Source organism: Chiloscyllium punctatum, chromosome 22 (assembly GCF_047496795.1).
Source record: "Chiloscyllium punctatum isolate Juve2018m chromosome 22, sChiPun1.3, whole genome shotgun sequence".
Lineage (NCBI taxonomy): Eukaryota > Metazoa > Chordata > Chondrichthyes > Orectolobiformes > Hemiscylliidae > Chiloscyllium > Chiloscyllium punctatum.
Genome location: NC_092760.1, coordinates 26,285,419 through 26,302,743, shown reverse-complemented (window position 1 = coordinate 26,302,743; position 17,325 = coordinate 26,285,419). Strand labels below are relative to the sequence as shown.

The 17,325-nt window shown below is 43.8% G+C and overlaps 1 protein-coding gene and 1 long non-coding RNA gene across 2 annotated transcripts in view; one reads left to right on the top strand and one right to left on the bottom strand.

The window, feature by feature from the left end:
- LOC140493468 (uncharacterized) overlaps nt 1-17,325 on the top strand; it is a 724,813-nt gene that overhangs the window by 59,700 nt on the left and 647,788 nt on the right. The window lies entirely within an intron of this gene.
- The window catches only part of celf1 (cugbp, Elav-like family member 1), a 57,778-nt gene that overhangs the window by 26,096 nt on the left and 14,357 nt on the right, over nt 1-17,325 (bottom strand). Inside the window, exons 4-5 of the mRNA XM_072592855.1 lie at nt 16,162-16,210; nt 15,641-15,775 (exon numbers count right to left, since the gene is read on the bottom strand). Of these exons, the coding sequence (XP_072448956.1) occupies nt 15,641-15,775; nt 16,162-16,210 (184 nt within the window). The remainder of the gene's footprint in view (nt 1-15,640; nt 15,776-16,161; nt 16,211-17,325) is intronic.

Sequence of the window (17,325 nt, the reverse complement as noted above, 5' to 3'; positions counted from 1 at the left end):
GATTACATACAGAAGAAGACTACGCTATTAGATAGTCTTTATAAATCAGACAGAAAACGTAGAGTGTTATGGCCAATGGGGGTACCTTCGGTCAGCACTCTTTATAATTTATTACATGAAGAAGTATCGGAAGATATGGACAATTTGCTTAAAACATGGGATCAGGATTTGGGGCTGGAAATCTCAATAGAAAAGTGGAATGACATTTGGGAAAATGCCAGAAAAATCCCCATTTGCAACAGAACTGAGGCCATTCAGTTGAAGATACTTCACAGGGCCCATATAGCACCGGACCGATTGGCAAAATTTAAAGCAGGAGCATCTCCAATGTGTTCCAAATTTAAAAAGAGGTGGGCACTCTTGTACACTGCTTATGGACCTGTCATAAGATCCATAGATATTGGACCAAAGTAGCAAATGCTCTGACAGAAATCTTGGGAACAGAAATTAGAGTGAATCCAGTATCTCTCCTTTTGGGCTTTTCGAGCTTACCTTCCCTGGATATGCACGGGAAAAGATTATTTTCCATTCTCTCTTTCTGTGCAAGAAATATTTTGGTGAACTGGATGGCTGAGGGCCCTCCTGGACTTTTGAATTGGCACAGAATAATCATGGAATATATTCCCCTTGACTTCCTTACAAATATGGTGAACCAAAAAACCGAATTATTCTATAAAATATGGCAGCCCTTCTTGAATTACACAGATACAGATATTTCGGCCGTTCTAACAGAGGCTTTTATCTAATTGAGACAATGACCCTGGCTGGTCCGGGGCCCCTTGGGAGAGGAATCCCGCACGAATACGGGTTTTGTTACAATCCGATATTAACACATTCTGAGCATGTACTCAATTTCTGTGTTATCCGTCGTTTCTTTTTCTTTTCTTAAGTAATGTAAGAGATTTAATACTACACTTTGGTTACTTGTAGGTTAGATTAGTAGTTAGTTGAGTTTTGTCTTTTTTTTTCTTTTCTCGGTTTTTTTGTTTGATAGATTTTGGCTATTATTTAAGATTTAATTGTATATCAATGATTATACTTGGGTTTTTTTATTTGTAAATTTGTAAAAACATGTTAAATTTTCAATAAAAATCTCTAAAAAAAACAGGTGGGAAGGCAAATAATGAGAATGACACAAAGTGGCTGCAAGAAGGATAGAGACTAGTTTAAGTGAGCACGCAAAAACTTGGTTGATGAAATATGTGGGAAAATGTGAAGTTATCCACTTTTGCAGGAATCTGATGAAGGGCTTATGCTCAAAACATCAATTCTGCTGTCCCTCGGATGCTGCCTGACTGGCTGTTTTTCCAGCACCACACTCTTCGACTCTGATCTCCAGCATCTGCAGTCCTCACTTTGTTGCCTTCACCTGTCCCACCTGACTCCTCCCTTCCCTTTCTCAACTTGACTGGAATCTTTGTTTCCATTTCTGGGGATAGGCTGGCCAGCACGGTGGTTAGCACTGCTGCCTCACAGCGCCAGAGACCCAGGTTCAATTCCCGCCTCAGGCAACTGTCTGTGTGGAGTTTGTACATTCTCCCCGTGTCTGCGTGGGTTTCCTCCAGGTGCTCCAGTTTCCTCCCACAGTCCAAAGATTTTCAGGTTAGGTGAATTGACCATGCTTCCTGTCAAGATTCCATTCAACTTATCCAGTTTCTGTGTCCATCGCACCTGTCTTGATGATGCCACCATCTACAGGAGAGCTTCAGGAATGTCCACCTTCTACTTTAACAGAGGATTTCCTGCCACCATGGCCAACAGGGGCCTGAGCCATTTCTGATTCATTTACCATACTTCTGCCATCACCCCTTCTTGCCCCTCTCAACACCATAAGGTCCCTCTGGACATTGCACTAGCATTGGCACCCAAAAGATCATAAGCTGCCATTTTTGTCACGAGACTCAGAAACACACATGCCCCATCATCACCACCACCCCACTGGCATTCCGCAGAGATCATTTCCTCTGCGGCACACTTCCTCCACTCCCAACACTTCCCCACATCCCCATGGCACCTTCCCAAGCATTTCCAAGTGGTGTAAACCCTGTCTTCTCACTATTCAAGGCCCCTATATCTTCCACATGAAGTAGCAATTTACCTACACTTCAATCAATCTAGTCTACTGCACTTGCTGCTCATAGTGCGGTCTCCTCTACACTTTGGCGACGAAACGCAGATTGGGCAACTGCTTTGTGGAACATCGAATCTTATCCACAAAAATGATCTTGAGCTTCCATAGCACCATTGCGTTCCCTGGCCAACATCTGAGTCTCGGGCTTGCTACAGTGCTCCAGCGAGACTCAGCACAATCTGGGAAAACTGCATCCCATTTTCCACTTAGGTATCCTGAAGCCTTCAGGAATCAATATTAATTTTGGAATCTGATAGGTTCTTGCTTGGTAAGGGAATCAGGGGTTACAGGAAGAAGGCAAGAGAACTGAGTTGAGCAACATATCAGCCATGATTAAATGGAGGAAACTCGATGAACCAAATGGCTTAATTCTGCTCCTACATCTTATCGTCTACAAATGCTGTCAGACCTTCTAAAGTTTCTCCAGCAATTTCTGTTTTTGGTTAAGATTCTTATCTTCAAGGTAAGATGTTGTTTTCCTTTGTGGGAGAGTCTGGGACCCAAGAGCAGAATTTGGAGTAAGTGATTGCCCACTTACAACATCGGAGGAATTCCAGGTAGTGATTCTGTGGAATTCTTTACCACAGAGGGCTATCAAGGATGGGTCTTAAATTATATTCAAGGCTGAGAGATGGACAGATTTTAATCAGTAAGGGAGTCGAAAATGGGAAAAAGGCAGACAAATGGAGTTATGGATGGGGTGAGCCATGATTGGACTAAATGACTGAGCAGACTTGATGAGATAATCGGCTTCCTTCTGCTCCTCCATCTTACAGTCTTCAGAGATCCATGGCTAAATAGAGTGCAGGGATGTGCATTTACAAAGACAAGATGACAATGAAGAAAAGCAAGGGTTTAGATTAGTAGACATATTTCATCACCCATTCATACTCTTGGTGCTCAGACGTGATGAACCTGGTGAGTTACCACTCCCCAGACCGAGAGTATCTAATGGTGAAGTGCCATTCATACAACCTGTCATGGGAATTTATTTCTGCTACATCCTGACAGTAGTTTACATCCCACCCTTCGCTGAAGTGAAGAGTGCACTTGATGAAATATATACTGCCACAAATAGCCGGGATGGAATATTCTGAAGCCTTGTTCACTGCAGCTGGTGACTTCAACCGGTCAACCGCAAGTGCGTGACATCAAGATACCACCAACACGTCTCCCGTTTCACCAGATGTTCAATCACCCTTGGTCATTGCTATACAACCATTAAAGACGTGTAATGTTCCACCCCTGCCCATGTTTCGGTAAATCGGACCAGAAGGCTGTGCTCCCTCTCCCGGCTTAACTGGAGTGTGAGGATCCATCGCAGAAAGTCGTACAATGCTGGCCTGAGGTAACAGATCTGACAGCTTAGAGATAGTGGACTGGTCCATATTCAATAAATAAGTATGCCACTACTGTCACACATTTCTTCAGTAAGTATGTAAAGGACTGTGAGCCAAAGAGGTCAACCTGAGTGTTCCCCAGCTGGAAGCCATATATCAACCGGACGATCCACTCCCTCTTGAAGTCCAGGTCTGCAACATTCAAGTCTGGTGACCCTGACTTATACAGGGAATCGAGGCACGATCCTTGCAAAGCTATCAGCTACGCCAAGAACCAGAATCCCAGACTAACCACACAAACTCATATTGACTGCAGCAAGGCTTACATGATCTAACTAGTGACAAAGAGAAGTTGAGTAGAATCGCTGACAATAATGCATCTCTCCCTGATGAGCTCAATGCATTCAATGTTGGTTTTAAATAGAAGGCCAGTGAATCAAAGTTATCTGCATGGACAGTCTCAGGTGCACCTGTACCCAGTCACCACCACACTCATCTGATTGGCCTTCTTAAAAGTTAACCTACAGAAAGCAACTGGCCTGGATGGACTCCCTGGCTGTGCACTCAGATCCTGCGCAGACCAGCTGGTAGGGGTATTCACGGACATCCTAAATCTCTCTTTACTTTGATGTGATGTTCCCACCTGCTTCAAGAAGACCACCACCATCCCAGTGCCAAAGTAAAATCAGGCAACATGCCTTAATGATTACCTCGGTGGCTCTGACATCTATCATTAGGAAGCACTTCAAGTAGTAATGGAGCACATCAACTCCAGCCTTCCAGATTGCCTTAATCCATGACAATTTACCTTCAGTCACAATAGATCCATGCAGGACACCATCACACTGACCTTACACTCATCCCTAGAAGATGTAGATAACAAGGATACCTACATCAGACTCCTATTTATAGACTTTAGCTCCACCTGCAACACCATTATTCCAACCAAACCAACCTCCAAGCTCTGAGACCTAGGACTCTGCTCCTCTCTCTGCAACTGGATCCTCAACTTCCTGACTCACAGACAGTAATCAGTAAGGATATACAATATCCCCTTCCACAATAATCCTCAACACTAGTGTTCCCGCAAGGCTGCATACACAACCCCTTATTACACTCGTTATAGGCTCAACTATGTGGCCAAATTCAGCTCTAACTCCATTTACAAATTTGCTGACGACATCATCGTAGTGGGTCGGATCTCAAAAAAATGACAAGACAGAGTACAGGAAAGAGAGAGCGCGAGCGGGTTTACTGGCATGGTTTAAAGGCAACAATCTCTCCCTCAATGTCAGCAAAACAAAAGAGCTGGTTATTGACGCCTGGAAGCAGAGGGGAGGACACTCTTATCTGCATCAATGCTGCTGAGGTGGAGATCATCAAGAGTTTCAAACTCCTCGGAGTAAGTGTCACCAATCTGTCCTGGTACATCCATGTCCAGAAAGCACATCAACACAGCTATCTCCTCAGAAGGCTAAGGAAATTCAGCATGTCCATAATGATCCTTGACAATTTTTATAAATGCACTATAGAAAGTATCTACCTGGATGCATCACAGCTTGGTATGGCAACTGCTCAACCCAAGACTGTAAGGAATTACAGACAGTTGTCAACACAGCCCAGCCCATCACAACAAACAGCCTTCCTTCCATTGACTCCACCATTTCCCACTGCCCTAGGATAGCAGCCAGCATAATCGAAGACCACACACCATACCACCACCACCGCCGCCACTCCCCCACCCTGTGCACGGTCATACTCTCTTCGATCTGGCAGAAGGTACAGAACTTTTTTTAAAAATGTCAACAGATTCAAGAACAGCTTCTTCCCTGCTGTTATCAGGTTTATGAATGGACCTGTCAAATATTAGATTTGATCTTTCCCTGCACCTTCTCTGCAGTTGTAACACTATAGTCTGCATTCTACTTGGAGACAGTGAGAACTACAGATGCTGAAAAAAGTCGATAAAACGTGGAGCTGGAAAAAGCACAGGCCTGAAGAATGGTCCTGCTGGAAACACTGACTCTCCTGCTCGACCTGCTGTGCGCGTCCTCATTAAGGGTCCTGCTGGAAACACTGACTCTCCTGCTCTCTGATTCTACTTCCTATTACCCTTATGTAAGGTGCAATTTGTCTCAATACTCCGCAAAACATATTTTTCCCTATATCTTAGTGTGTGACAATAATAAATCAAACCAAAAGAATAATTTTCGATCTAATGTGGGTGATCTGGGAAGATATTTGTGCACAGCCAGATCCCACATATGACAGCAGAGAATATGTTTTTAATGATGTCAAATGTTTAATACATCATAATCAGAACACTTCCTCTTCAAAATAGAACTTTTCTTTTACACCTAACTTCACATAGTACACAGTTGCAATATGTAATCAGAAGACTAATGGAATGCTGGCCTTTATTTTAAGGAGTAGGACAGTACAGAAGTCATTCCACAACTGCTTTTACTGTTGAGAAGAAATAGAAGCTACGAACTCAGGGAAATAAACAGTTCACATTACAGAAAAGGAATTGCTGCAGGTCTTAGAAAACAAAAGGTAGGTAAATCTCCAGAACCTGATCAAATGTATCGTAGGACATGGTGGGAAGTTAGAGACAAAACTGCAGGACACCTTGCAGAAATATTTGTATCATCTATAAACACGGGTGAAGTACCGGAGGACTGAGGGTGGCTAATGTAATGCCATTGTTTAAGAAAAGCTGCAAGGAGAAGCCTGGAAACAATAGGCCCATGAGTCTGACATTGGTGGTGGGTAATTTGTTTGAGGTGATTCTGAAAGATAGGATTTATATGCATTTGGAGAGACAAAGGTTGATTAAGGATAGCCTGCATGGTTTTGTGCGAGAAAAATAGTGTCCCACAAATTTGATTGAGTTTTTTAATGAAGGAATCAAAAAAAATTGAAGCCAGTACACATTGTTTACTTAGACATTAGCAAAGCCCTTGACAAGGTTCCACGTGGTAGACTAATTAGTAAAGTGATATCACATGGGATTCAGGATGAGCTTGCCAACTGAGGACCAAATTGGCTTTTGGTAGGAGAGTTGTGGAGTGGTTATAGATGGTGGTAGAGGGTTATTTCTCGGACCAGGATCAGCAGTGTTCCACGGGGATCTGTGCTGGATCCACTTTAGTTTGTCATTTATATAAATAATTTGGAAGAGAATGGAGGAGGCGTGGTTACTAAGTTTGCAGTAGATAACACCAAAATTGGTGGTAAAGTGGACAGCGCAGAAGGTTATCTAAGATTACAAAGAGATCTTGATCAATCAAGTGGCAGATTTGGATAAATGTGAGGTATTGCATTGTGGTAATACAAACAAGGACAGGACTTAGACAATGAATGGTAGAGCCCTGGGTAGTGTTGTAGAACAGAGACACCTAGAGGTTCAGGTACATAATTCTTTTAAATGTGGCTCACAAATTGATAGGGTGGTTAAGCATGCTTGCCTTCATTGTTCAGACCTTTAAGTGTAGGAGTTGGGGCATCATGTTGAAGTTCTACAGCACGTTGGTAGAGCATCTTCTAGAGTACTGCGTCCAGTTCTGATCGCCCCGGATATAGAATGGATATTATTAAACTGAAGAGGGTTCAGAAAAGATTTACCAGGATGTTGCTGGGAATAGAGCATTTGAGGTATAAAAATAAACTGGAAAGTCCAAGACCTTTTTCAGTGGAGTAAAGGAGGTTGAGGTATCTTATTGAAGTTTATAAAATTATGAGGGGTATAGGTAAGGCAAATGACAAGGGTAGTTTCCCTCGAGTGGGGGAGTTCAAAACTAGGGTGGGCGGCACGGTGGCACAGTGGTTAGCACTGCTGCCTCACAGCGCCAGAGACCCGGGTTCAGTTCCCGCCTCAGGCGACTGTCTGTGTGGAGTTTGCACGTTCTCTCCGTGTCTGCGTGGGTTTCCTCCGGGTGCTCCGGTTTCCTCCCACACTCCAAAGCTGTGCAGGTCAGGTGAATTGGCCATGCTAAACTGCCCGTAGTGTTAGGTAAGGGATATGGGTGGGTTGCGCTTCGGCGGGTGGGTGTGGACTTGTTGGGCCGAAGGGCCTGTTTCCACACTGTAATGTAATCTAATCTAATCTCGGTGCCATGATTTAAAGGTGAGAGGAGAAAGATTTAAAAAGGACCTGGGGCAATTTTTTTCTTACACAGAGAATGCTATATGTGTGAAATGAACTTCCAGAGTAAGTACTAAGATGCAGGTACAGTTACAATGTTTAAAATTTGGATAAGTTCATTAATAGGAAAAGTTTGGAGGGATATGGGCCAAGCGCAGGCAGGTGGGACTTGTTTAGTTTGGGACACAATCCGCATGGATTGGTTGGACCGTGTGCGTCTGTTTCCATGCTGTGTAACTCTAAGACTCTATAAATGTACACAGTGGTAGTGATACCACATCTGGAGTACTGAGAGCAGTTTGGTCTCATTAGTTAAGGAAAGATATCATTTCATTGAAGGCAATTAACAAAAGATTTACAAGGATGATCCTTGGTATGGAGGGACTGTCTTATGAGCAAAGGCTGTTGGCTGTCTGTTCACTGGAGTTTAAAAAAGTGAGAGGTGATCTCATAGAAACATACAGGATTCTGAATGGGCTTGACAGGGTAAATGCTGAGACGAAACTTCCCCTCATGGGAGAATCTAGCACCAGAATTAAGGTGTGCCAATTTGAGACTGAGATGAGAAGAAATTTGATCTCTCACAGGGTTGAGGGTCTTTGGAGCTCCTTGCCACAGAGAGCTGTAGGGCAAAGTCCTTGAGAACACTTCAGGCTGAAATAGATACATTCTTGATCAATAAGGGAATCAAGGAGTACCAGAAAAGGGAAAAAGACGTGAAGCGTGTTGGGTCAGCCATGGCCCTTTAGAATAGCAAAACTAGACTCAGACGGCCAAACTACCTCCTGAAGTCCATATAAGCATCCACAGACATTCCCTGCCCACTACCTTAGTCACCTCTTCAAAGCATTTCATGAGTTGGTCAGGCATGACTTTCCTGTCATGAATCCATGCTGGCTCTCACTGATTAACTAAAAACTTGAGGTGTTCATTTACCACCATCATCGTTCATAGACTCTAACAACTCCCCCACCATAAATGTTAGGTTAACTGCTTGGCAAATTGCCTGGTTTTCCCCTTTCATTCTTTTTAAAAGCATGGACATAGGAAAATCTCTATTGGTACCAAATTTAGGAGACACTAATTTCAGGTTCTGGCTGAGATTCAGAGGAAATGTGAGGAACATTAATTGCTTACAAACTGCTTGTAACACTATAGCATCATAGAGTTAGAGTGGACAGTCTGCACCAAACTACTATAGCCCCATTTTCAGCTCCTAGCCTTGAATGACATTTCAAGTATTCTTCCATGCACTTTATTTAGGTTATGAGGTTACCTCCCAGGTACTGCATTCCAGATTTTCACCACCATCTAAATCAGCTGTCCTTCATCTTAAAATTATTCCTCCTTCAACTAAGGAGAACATCTACTTCCCTGTCTACCATACGCCTTCACAATCCCATAAACCTCAGGTGCCCTCTCAGCCTTCTTTACTTGAAAGAAATGTGGCTGAAATGCTTCATCCTAGGCAACATCCTGGTGAATTTCTTTTCCACCCCCTCCACTGCAATCACATCCTTTCAATAGTGTGGTGACCAGAACGGCACAATGTTCTCCAGCTATGATCTAACCAAAGTTCTGTACAGCTCCAACATAACCTCCTGTTCCTACAAACCATATCTCAAAAGGATAAAGGCAAGTGCCCTGTATACCTTCTTAATTACCTTAATTCTTTGTCCTCCCACCTTCAAGGATCTGTGCACATGCACCCCAAAATTCTCTGAGCTTTCAAGTGTCCTGCCATTCATTGAGCGCTCCCTTGTCGTGTTCTGACTTCCAAAGTGAATCAGCTTACAATTATCAAGTTTAACTTCCATCCGCCATTAATTTGTTCATCTGACCAATCTGTGCATAGCTTCCTGCAACCTAAGACCTTCTTAAATACTACACATCTAGTAAATCTTCACGTCATCTTTAAGCTTACTTATTATTGTACTCTCTCACACTGTAATAAGGGACACAGCATTAATCCTTGTGGCGCGTCACTGGACACCAGCCTCCAGTCAGGAGGAGAAAGTGAGGACTGCAGATGCTGGTGATCAGAGTCAAGAGTATGGTGCTGGAAAAGCACAACACCTTCATCAGGAAGGGCTTATGCCAGAAACGTTGATTCTCCCGCTCCTCAGATGCTGTCTGACCTGCTGTGCTTTTCCAGCACCACACTTGACACCAGCCTCCAGCCACACAAATAACCTTTTACTGTCTCCTGTCACTAAGCCAATTTTGGACCCAATATGCCAAGTTACCCAGAATCCCATGTGCTGTTACCTTCTTTATGAGTCTCACATGTGGGACTTTGTCAAGGCTTTGCTTTCACCAATCCACAAACTGCATCAACTGCACTCCCCTCATCTACACGCCCGATCTCCTCCTTGAAAAATTCAATCAAATCTGTTAGGTATGACAAAGCCATGTTGACAATCTCTGGTGGACAATCTCTAAATGGAGAATAACTCTCTCTTTCAAAACTTACTCCAACAAATTCCTGACCACTGATGTCAGACCTATTGATCTACATTTCTCTGGTCTATCTCTAACACCTTTTTTTTTAAAAAAGTGAAATCACTAACTGTCCTCCAGTCCTCTGGCACCTCCCCTGCAACCAGAAAGGAATCAAAACTTTGGGTCAAAGCTCCTGCAATTTCCTCCTTCACTTTGCTCAGCAGCTTGGGATTCAACTCATCCAGACCCAGCGTACGTGTCCAGTTTTAAACCTTCCAAAAGCTCAAATATCTCATCACTCCTTATAACACTCTGCTCAAAAACTTTGGTCCCTCTTCCAGAGTTCTCCCTAGTGAAGACAGAAGTACTGACTTCACACCCAACCAATGTCCTCCAGCTCCTCGCACAGACTTTGCCCCCACCCCAGTCCCTAATGGGCCTTACTCCTCCTCTGGTTATCCTCTTCCTCCTGACATGCTGTGATTCTCCTTAATTTTAGCCAGTGTTCTTTTCATACCCCTCTTTGCCCTCCTAATTGCTGACTTCAGATTTCCCCCACCCCCACATTTTCCAAACTCCATTAAGATTTCTACTGATTTGTTCCCCCTTCCCTTTTCCTTCTTACCAATCCTGAGACATCCAGGGTTCTCTGGGCTTGTTGCTCCTATATTTCAGCATAAGGGGAACTTGTTGGGCTTGTACTCTCCCCATTTCTTTTTTGAACAGCCCCCACTTTTAGGACAAAGAATATTAAAGCAGAGGAACAAGCCCTTCGGCCCTCCAAGCCTGCGCCAATTCAATCCTGTATTAAACGTGTCACCTATTTTCCAAGGATCCATATCACTCTGCTCCCTGCCCATTCATGTATTTGTCTAGATACATCTTAAATGACTCCTCTACCACATCCGCTGGCAACGTGTTCCAGACACCAACTATCCTCCACATAAAGAACTTCCCACACATTTCTCCCTTAAACTTTTTCCCCTCTCACCTTGAACTTGTGACCCCTAGTAATTGACTCCCCCACTCTGAGGAAAAAGCTTCTTTACCTCTCATGATTTTGTAGACCTCAATTAGGTCCCCCCTCAACCTCCATCTTTCTAGGTCAAGTTGACATAAGGAGGGAGGAAGTGTTGGGTATTCTAAAAAGGTATTAAGGTGGACAAGTCTCCAGGACTGGATGGGATCTCCCAGGTTACTGAGGGAAGCGCGAGAGGAAATAGCTGGAGTCTTAGCAGATATCTTTGCGGCATCCTTGAACACTGGTGAGGTTCTGGAGGACTGGAGAATTTTTTTAATCTGCTCAACCTCTCTTCTTAGCTAGCATCTTCCACGCCAGGCAACGTCCTGATGAACCTCCTCTGCATCTTCTCCAAAGCATGCATATCCTTTTGGTAATGTGGCCAAACCAACGTCCTATACAACTGTAACATACTCTATCCAATGAAAGAAAGCATGCTGTATGCCTTCTTGACCACTCTATCGACCTGCATTGCCAGCATCCAGATCTCTGTACATCAATACTCCCTAGGGCTTTTTCACTTACCATATAGTTCACTCTAGAATTGGATCTTCCAAAATCACCTTTGTCCAGACTGAACTCCATCTGCCATTTCTCTGCCCAACTCCCCAATCTATCCATATTCTGCTGTATTCTCTGACAGTCCCCTTCACTATCTGCTACTCCACCAATCTTAGTGTCATCTGCAAACTTGCTAATCAGACCACCTATACCTTCCTCTAGATCATTTATGTATATCACAAATAACAGTAGTCCCAGCACACCACCTGAGGAACACCACTGGTCACAGTTCTCCATTCTGAGAAACTCCCTTCCATTACTACTCTCTGTCGCCTGTTGGCCAGCCAATTTTCTATCCATCTAGCTAGTACACCCTGGACCCCATGCTACATCAGCCTACCATGGAGAACCTTATCAAATGCCTTACTGAAGTCCATGTATTTGACATCTGCAGCCCTTCCCTCATCAATCAACTTTGTCACTTCCTCAAAGAATTCTACTAAGTTGGTAAGACATGACCTTCGCTGCACAAAACCATGCTGCCTATCACTGATAAACCCATTTTCGATCCCTCAGTATCTTCTCCAGCAGCTTCCCTATGATTGATGCCAGGCTCACCGGTCTATAATTACCTGGATTATCCTTGCTACTCTTCTTAAACATTGGACAACATCAGCAATTCTCCAGTCCTCCAGAACCTCACCAGTGTTCAAGGATGCCGCAAAGATATCTGCTAAGACTCCAGCTATTTCCTCTCGCGCTTCCCTCAGTAACCTGGGAGATCCCATCCAGACCTGGAGACTTGTCCACCTTAATACCTTTTAGAATACCCAACACTTCCTCCCTCCTTCCGTCAACTTGACCTAGAGTAATCAAACATCCATCCCTAACCTCTATCTGTCATGTCCCACCCTCAATGAATACTGCAAAGTACTCATTAAGAATCTCACCACGCTGACTCCACGCATAACTTCCCTCCTTTGCGCTTGAGTTTGTCAACCCTTTCCCTAGTTACCTTCTTGCTCCTTACATACGAATTAAAGGCTTAGGGATTTTCCTTAACCATGTTTGCTAAAGATATCTCATGAGCCCTTTTAGCCCTCTTAATTCCTCATTTCAGAATGGTCCTACTTTCCTGATATTCTTCGAAAGCTTCATCGGTTTTCAGTCACCTAGACCTTCTGAATGCTTTCTTTTTCCTCTTAGCTAGTGTCATAATTTCATCAGTCATTCATGGTTCCCTAAAATCTTGCCATTTCTATCCCTCATTTTCACAGGAACATACCTTTTCTGAACTCTAATCATCCTCTCTTTAAAAGCCTCCCACATATTAAATGTGGATTTACCTTCAAACAGCTGCTCCCAATCCACATTCCCCAGCTCCTGCTCAATTTTGCTGTAGTTGGTCTTCCTCCAATTTAGCACTCTTCCTTTAGGACCACTCTTGTCTTTGTCCATAAGTATCCTAAAACTTAAAGAATTGTGATCACTATTCCCAAAGTAATCCCCAACTGAAACTTCAGCCTCCTGGCCGGGCTCATTCCCTAATACCAGGTCCAGTATGGCCCCTTCCCAAGTTGAACTATTTATACACTGCTCTAGAACACCCTCCTGGATGCTCCTTAAAATCTGCTCCATTTAAACCTCTAATACTAAGTGAATCCCAGTCAATGTTGGGAAAATTAAAATCTCCGATCATCACCATCCTGTTGCTCCTACATCTTTCCATAATCTGTTCACATATTTGTACCTCTATGTCACACTCGTCGTTGGGAGGCCTGAAGTACAGCCCCAACATTGTTACTGCACCCTTCCTATTTCTGAGCTCTGCCTATACTGCTCAAGTCCTCCATCGTGCCCTCCTTCAGCACAACTGTGATTTTCTCTCTGACCAATAATGCAATTTAACCTCCCTCTCTATCCTGCCGGAAGCACCTATATCCTGGGATATTTAGTTACCGATCTTGCTCTTCCCTCAACCAAGTCTCAGTAATAGCAATAACATCATACTCCCAGGTATTAATGCAAGCCCGACTTTAACCTGCCTTACCTACTACACTTCTTGCATTAAAGCAAATGCACACAGACCACCTGCCCCTTTGCATTCATCATCTGCTCCCTGCCTACTCTTCCCCATAGTCACGCTGACTTCATTATCTAGCTCCATACAGGATGCAATCACTATCACCTTACTGTCCTTAACCTCCTCATTTGGTTCCTATCCCCCTGCCACATTAGTTCAAACCCTTCCCAACAGAGTTAGCAAAAGCACCCCCAAAGACATTGGTTACAGTCATCCCAGGTGTAATACTCCCTCCTCCCCCAGAACCGGTCCTAATACCCCAAAACTCTGAATCCGTCCCAACTGCATTATCTCTCAAGCTACTCATTCCTCCTGCCTATTCTTTCATTTCTACTCTGACTAGCACATGGCACTGATAGCAATCCTGAGATCATTACCTCCAAGGTCCTACTTTTTAACTTGGCTCCTAACTCCCTAAATTCTGCTCATAGGATCTCATCCTGTTTATTACCTATATCATTGACGCTATATGCACCACGACAACTGGCTGTTCACCCTCCCCATTCAGAATGTCCGGCAGCCGATCTGGGACATCCCTAACTCGTGCACCTGGGAGATAACATACCATTTGGAGTCTCGTTTTCAACCACAGAACTGCTTATCTAATCTCCTTATTAAATTCCCTATGACTACAGCTATTCCACTCTTTTTCCTACGTTTCTGTTCTGCAGAGCCAACCATGGTTCCATGAACCTGACCACGGCTGCCTTCCCCGGTGAGCCGTCTCCCCCAACAGTATCCAAACCCGTATACCTGTTTTGGAAGGAGATGACTGTAGGGGACACCTGCACTGCCTTCCTGCTCTTTCTCTGCCTTTTGGTCACACACTCCCTTTCTCCCTCAGCAATCCTAATCTGCAGTGTGACCAATTCACTAAACATGCTATCCACAGCCTCATCAGCATCGCCGATGTTCCAAAGTGAATCCATCCAGAGCTGTCATGCGGTCTAAGAAGAACTACAGCTGGACACACTTCCTGCATGTGAAGGTGTCAGGGACATCAGCTGTATCCCTGAACTCCCACACTGAGCAAGAGGAGCATAACACGGGTCTGGGATCTCTTGCCATTTTTACTCGTAAGCTTGAATTAGTCAAACTATAATATCAAATAATAGATGAATGAAGTATTTTTTTTAAACAAATCACACTACTTACCAGCACACTATGAAAAAGAAAAAGAAAAACCTTACATTATCAACACACCACAGAGTCTTCTTTTTTGGTTTCAGGAGGACGGCAGGTCAGAAACACTACATGTGTAGTGTCTCCAGTTTAACCACTGCCCTTAGACTACTCCTACTCAGATCCTCACCATGCTCCCGCTGCAAAATGGAGGCCGCTGATTCCACAAAGTAAGTAGTTAAATGACAAATGTACCTTTCCAGCAGCCCCCTGGTCCTCACTCTCGCCGCTACTGTCACTGCAGCAAATGGCTCTTCTGCTATGGATTTTCCCCCAAGTAGCAGTTCCCAGTTTACTTTGGCCAGATCCGACTTTTAATAATATTTGTCTTACCCCGATCCAAGAACTTTTTTTTTGCTTTTCTATAACAAACTTAAAACGTTGAGTCTTGTGCTCACTAAAATGCTCCTTAACTGTATCACTCTCTCCCCACCACTCTTCCCACATCCTTGCCCATCTACACACAAAGTACACCACCCCAGAGACAGCGTCTCTTGCATGTCTTGCTTTGTTTTTTAAAATTCTTTATCAGACCTCCACCTGCATCAAGAGCAGGGAGTAGGGATGGGACAGGAGGAATCCCATGAGCACACTGAATGCGGACTGCCACGGCACTGTCCCAAACAGTGTTTATCCTTCAACCACGAGAACAGATTACTAAGTCTTTAGCTCTGGATGATCTGGAAACTCCAAATTTCAATCGCAGCCATTAACCAGCTATTCTCCAACACAAACGCCCACCTTCTCCCTGTATCCCACAACCCCCGAGCCCTGAAACATTGGTTCCACTGACCTCGACTCAGTCCATCTGGGCCTCGCAATATTCGACATTCTTCTATCTGTCCAAATGGTGAAAACATGACACGGACATCATTCTCATTGCACTTTTTGGAAATCATCCCCACAAATAGCTTTCTGTCCTCCACCGCTGCAATGAAACAAGGGAAGGAATTATTTTAGCAACAGATAGTTATGGATGTCGAAAGGCACATACACCAACTCTCCCAGTGCTACAAATTAGAGTTTATTCCCTGGAATTATCAGTGTAAAAGAGATGAGTTGACTGAGGGTTGAGAGGGGAGAACTGAGAGTATATCTGGAAAGAAACAATTTTCACTGGCCTGATACTAGGGGCACTGTCTAAAAATTAGACACAGACTTTCAGGAGTGAAATTCAGAAACATGGTCAATGCCACATTGGGAAAAGCTGATTGAATGGCTGAACAGGCTTGAGGGAGTCAGATTGCTGAGGGGTTCAGCTTACTGACATGAGGACACTGATGGATGCTTTCAGAGGAGCAGGGACTAACTCACCATTATTCTTCTCACTATCAGCTGGTTTCATCTGTATAGGATGGTGCATCTGGAGAAAGAGAAGGAAAAGCAATGGATCAATCAATAACACTCAAGGGCAATCCTGCGCTGAAACAGCTCTCAGTATATCTGCACCCAGGGCTCAAGTTAAAAAATTCAAACTGACAATTCTTTGATGTACCAAGGGAGTGTCACACTGTCAGAGAGTTGTTGCTGAGGGAACACCACACTCTTGAAGGGTCAGTGCTGAAGGAGCATCACATTGTGAGAGGGCTAGTACTGAAAGACCGTTGGACTATTAGAGGGTCAGTAATGAGGGAGCCCCCATATTGCTAGAGGGTCAGTAGGGAGAATGCCACACTGTAACCAGAGCACAGAAGAGTCAAGAGATGGGTGAACAAGGAGAACTAAGATCAAGGTTCATCCCAAAAGGGAAAACACTTTCACAAAGTGACAGCAAGAGCAAATTAGAAGGACAACTACATTGATGGGAATAAATCAAAAGACAAAATAATAAATCCTGTTAGGATTATCGAAATTTGAAATCAGAAACAGCACAGAATAAGCACAGGATCAGAGGAGGAGAGCACAAGAGCCAACTGAATGTTCATTAGATCTTTCAAAGAGCTGGCTCATTAATGCTGCTTTCGACGGTCATTTTCTCATATCTCAACAATATCCTTCTGCAGGTTGTGTGTGAATCTGTGTCCATTATGCAATCAAGCAGTGTGTGCCAAACCTTAATCTGAGGAGGCTTCTGCTACTTCCAAAGATCCCGTTTAAATCTGTGCCCTCCCACAAACCTACAAATGTCTGAAAACATGTCCTTCCATTTACTCGGTCTAAAATCTATGCTATTTTCAAAACCTACATCAAAACTCTTCAAATTTAAACAGATAATATGAGATCACTCATCAAGTGTATCTGTGCCAGCTGATTAAAAGCTAGTCAATCTCATCTTTCATTCTAGGTCTACCATAAGTGCCATACCTACAAAGATTGATCTATTTGTTCACAGATGTGGATGTCTCTGGCCAAGCCAGCATTTATTGCCCAATACCAACTGCCCACAGTCTGGAATCATCGGCAGCAAAGACCAGGTAAGGATGTCAGATTTTGTTTCCAAAAGGCCTTTCATAAGTCACACAGGCTTAATGACAATCA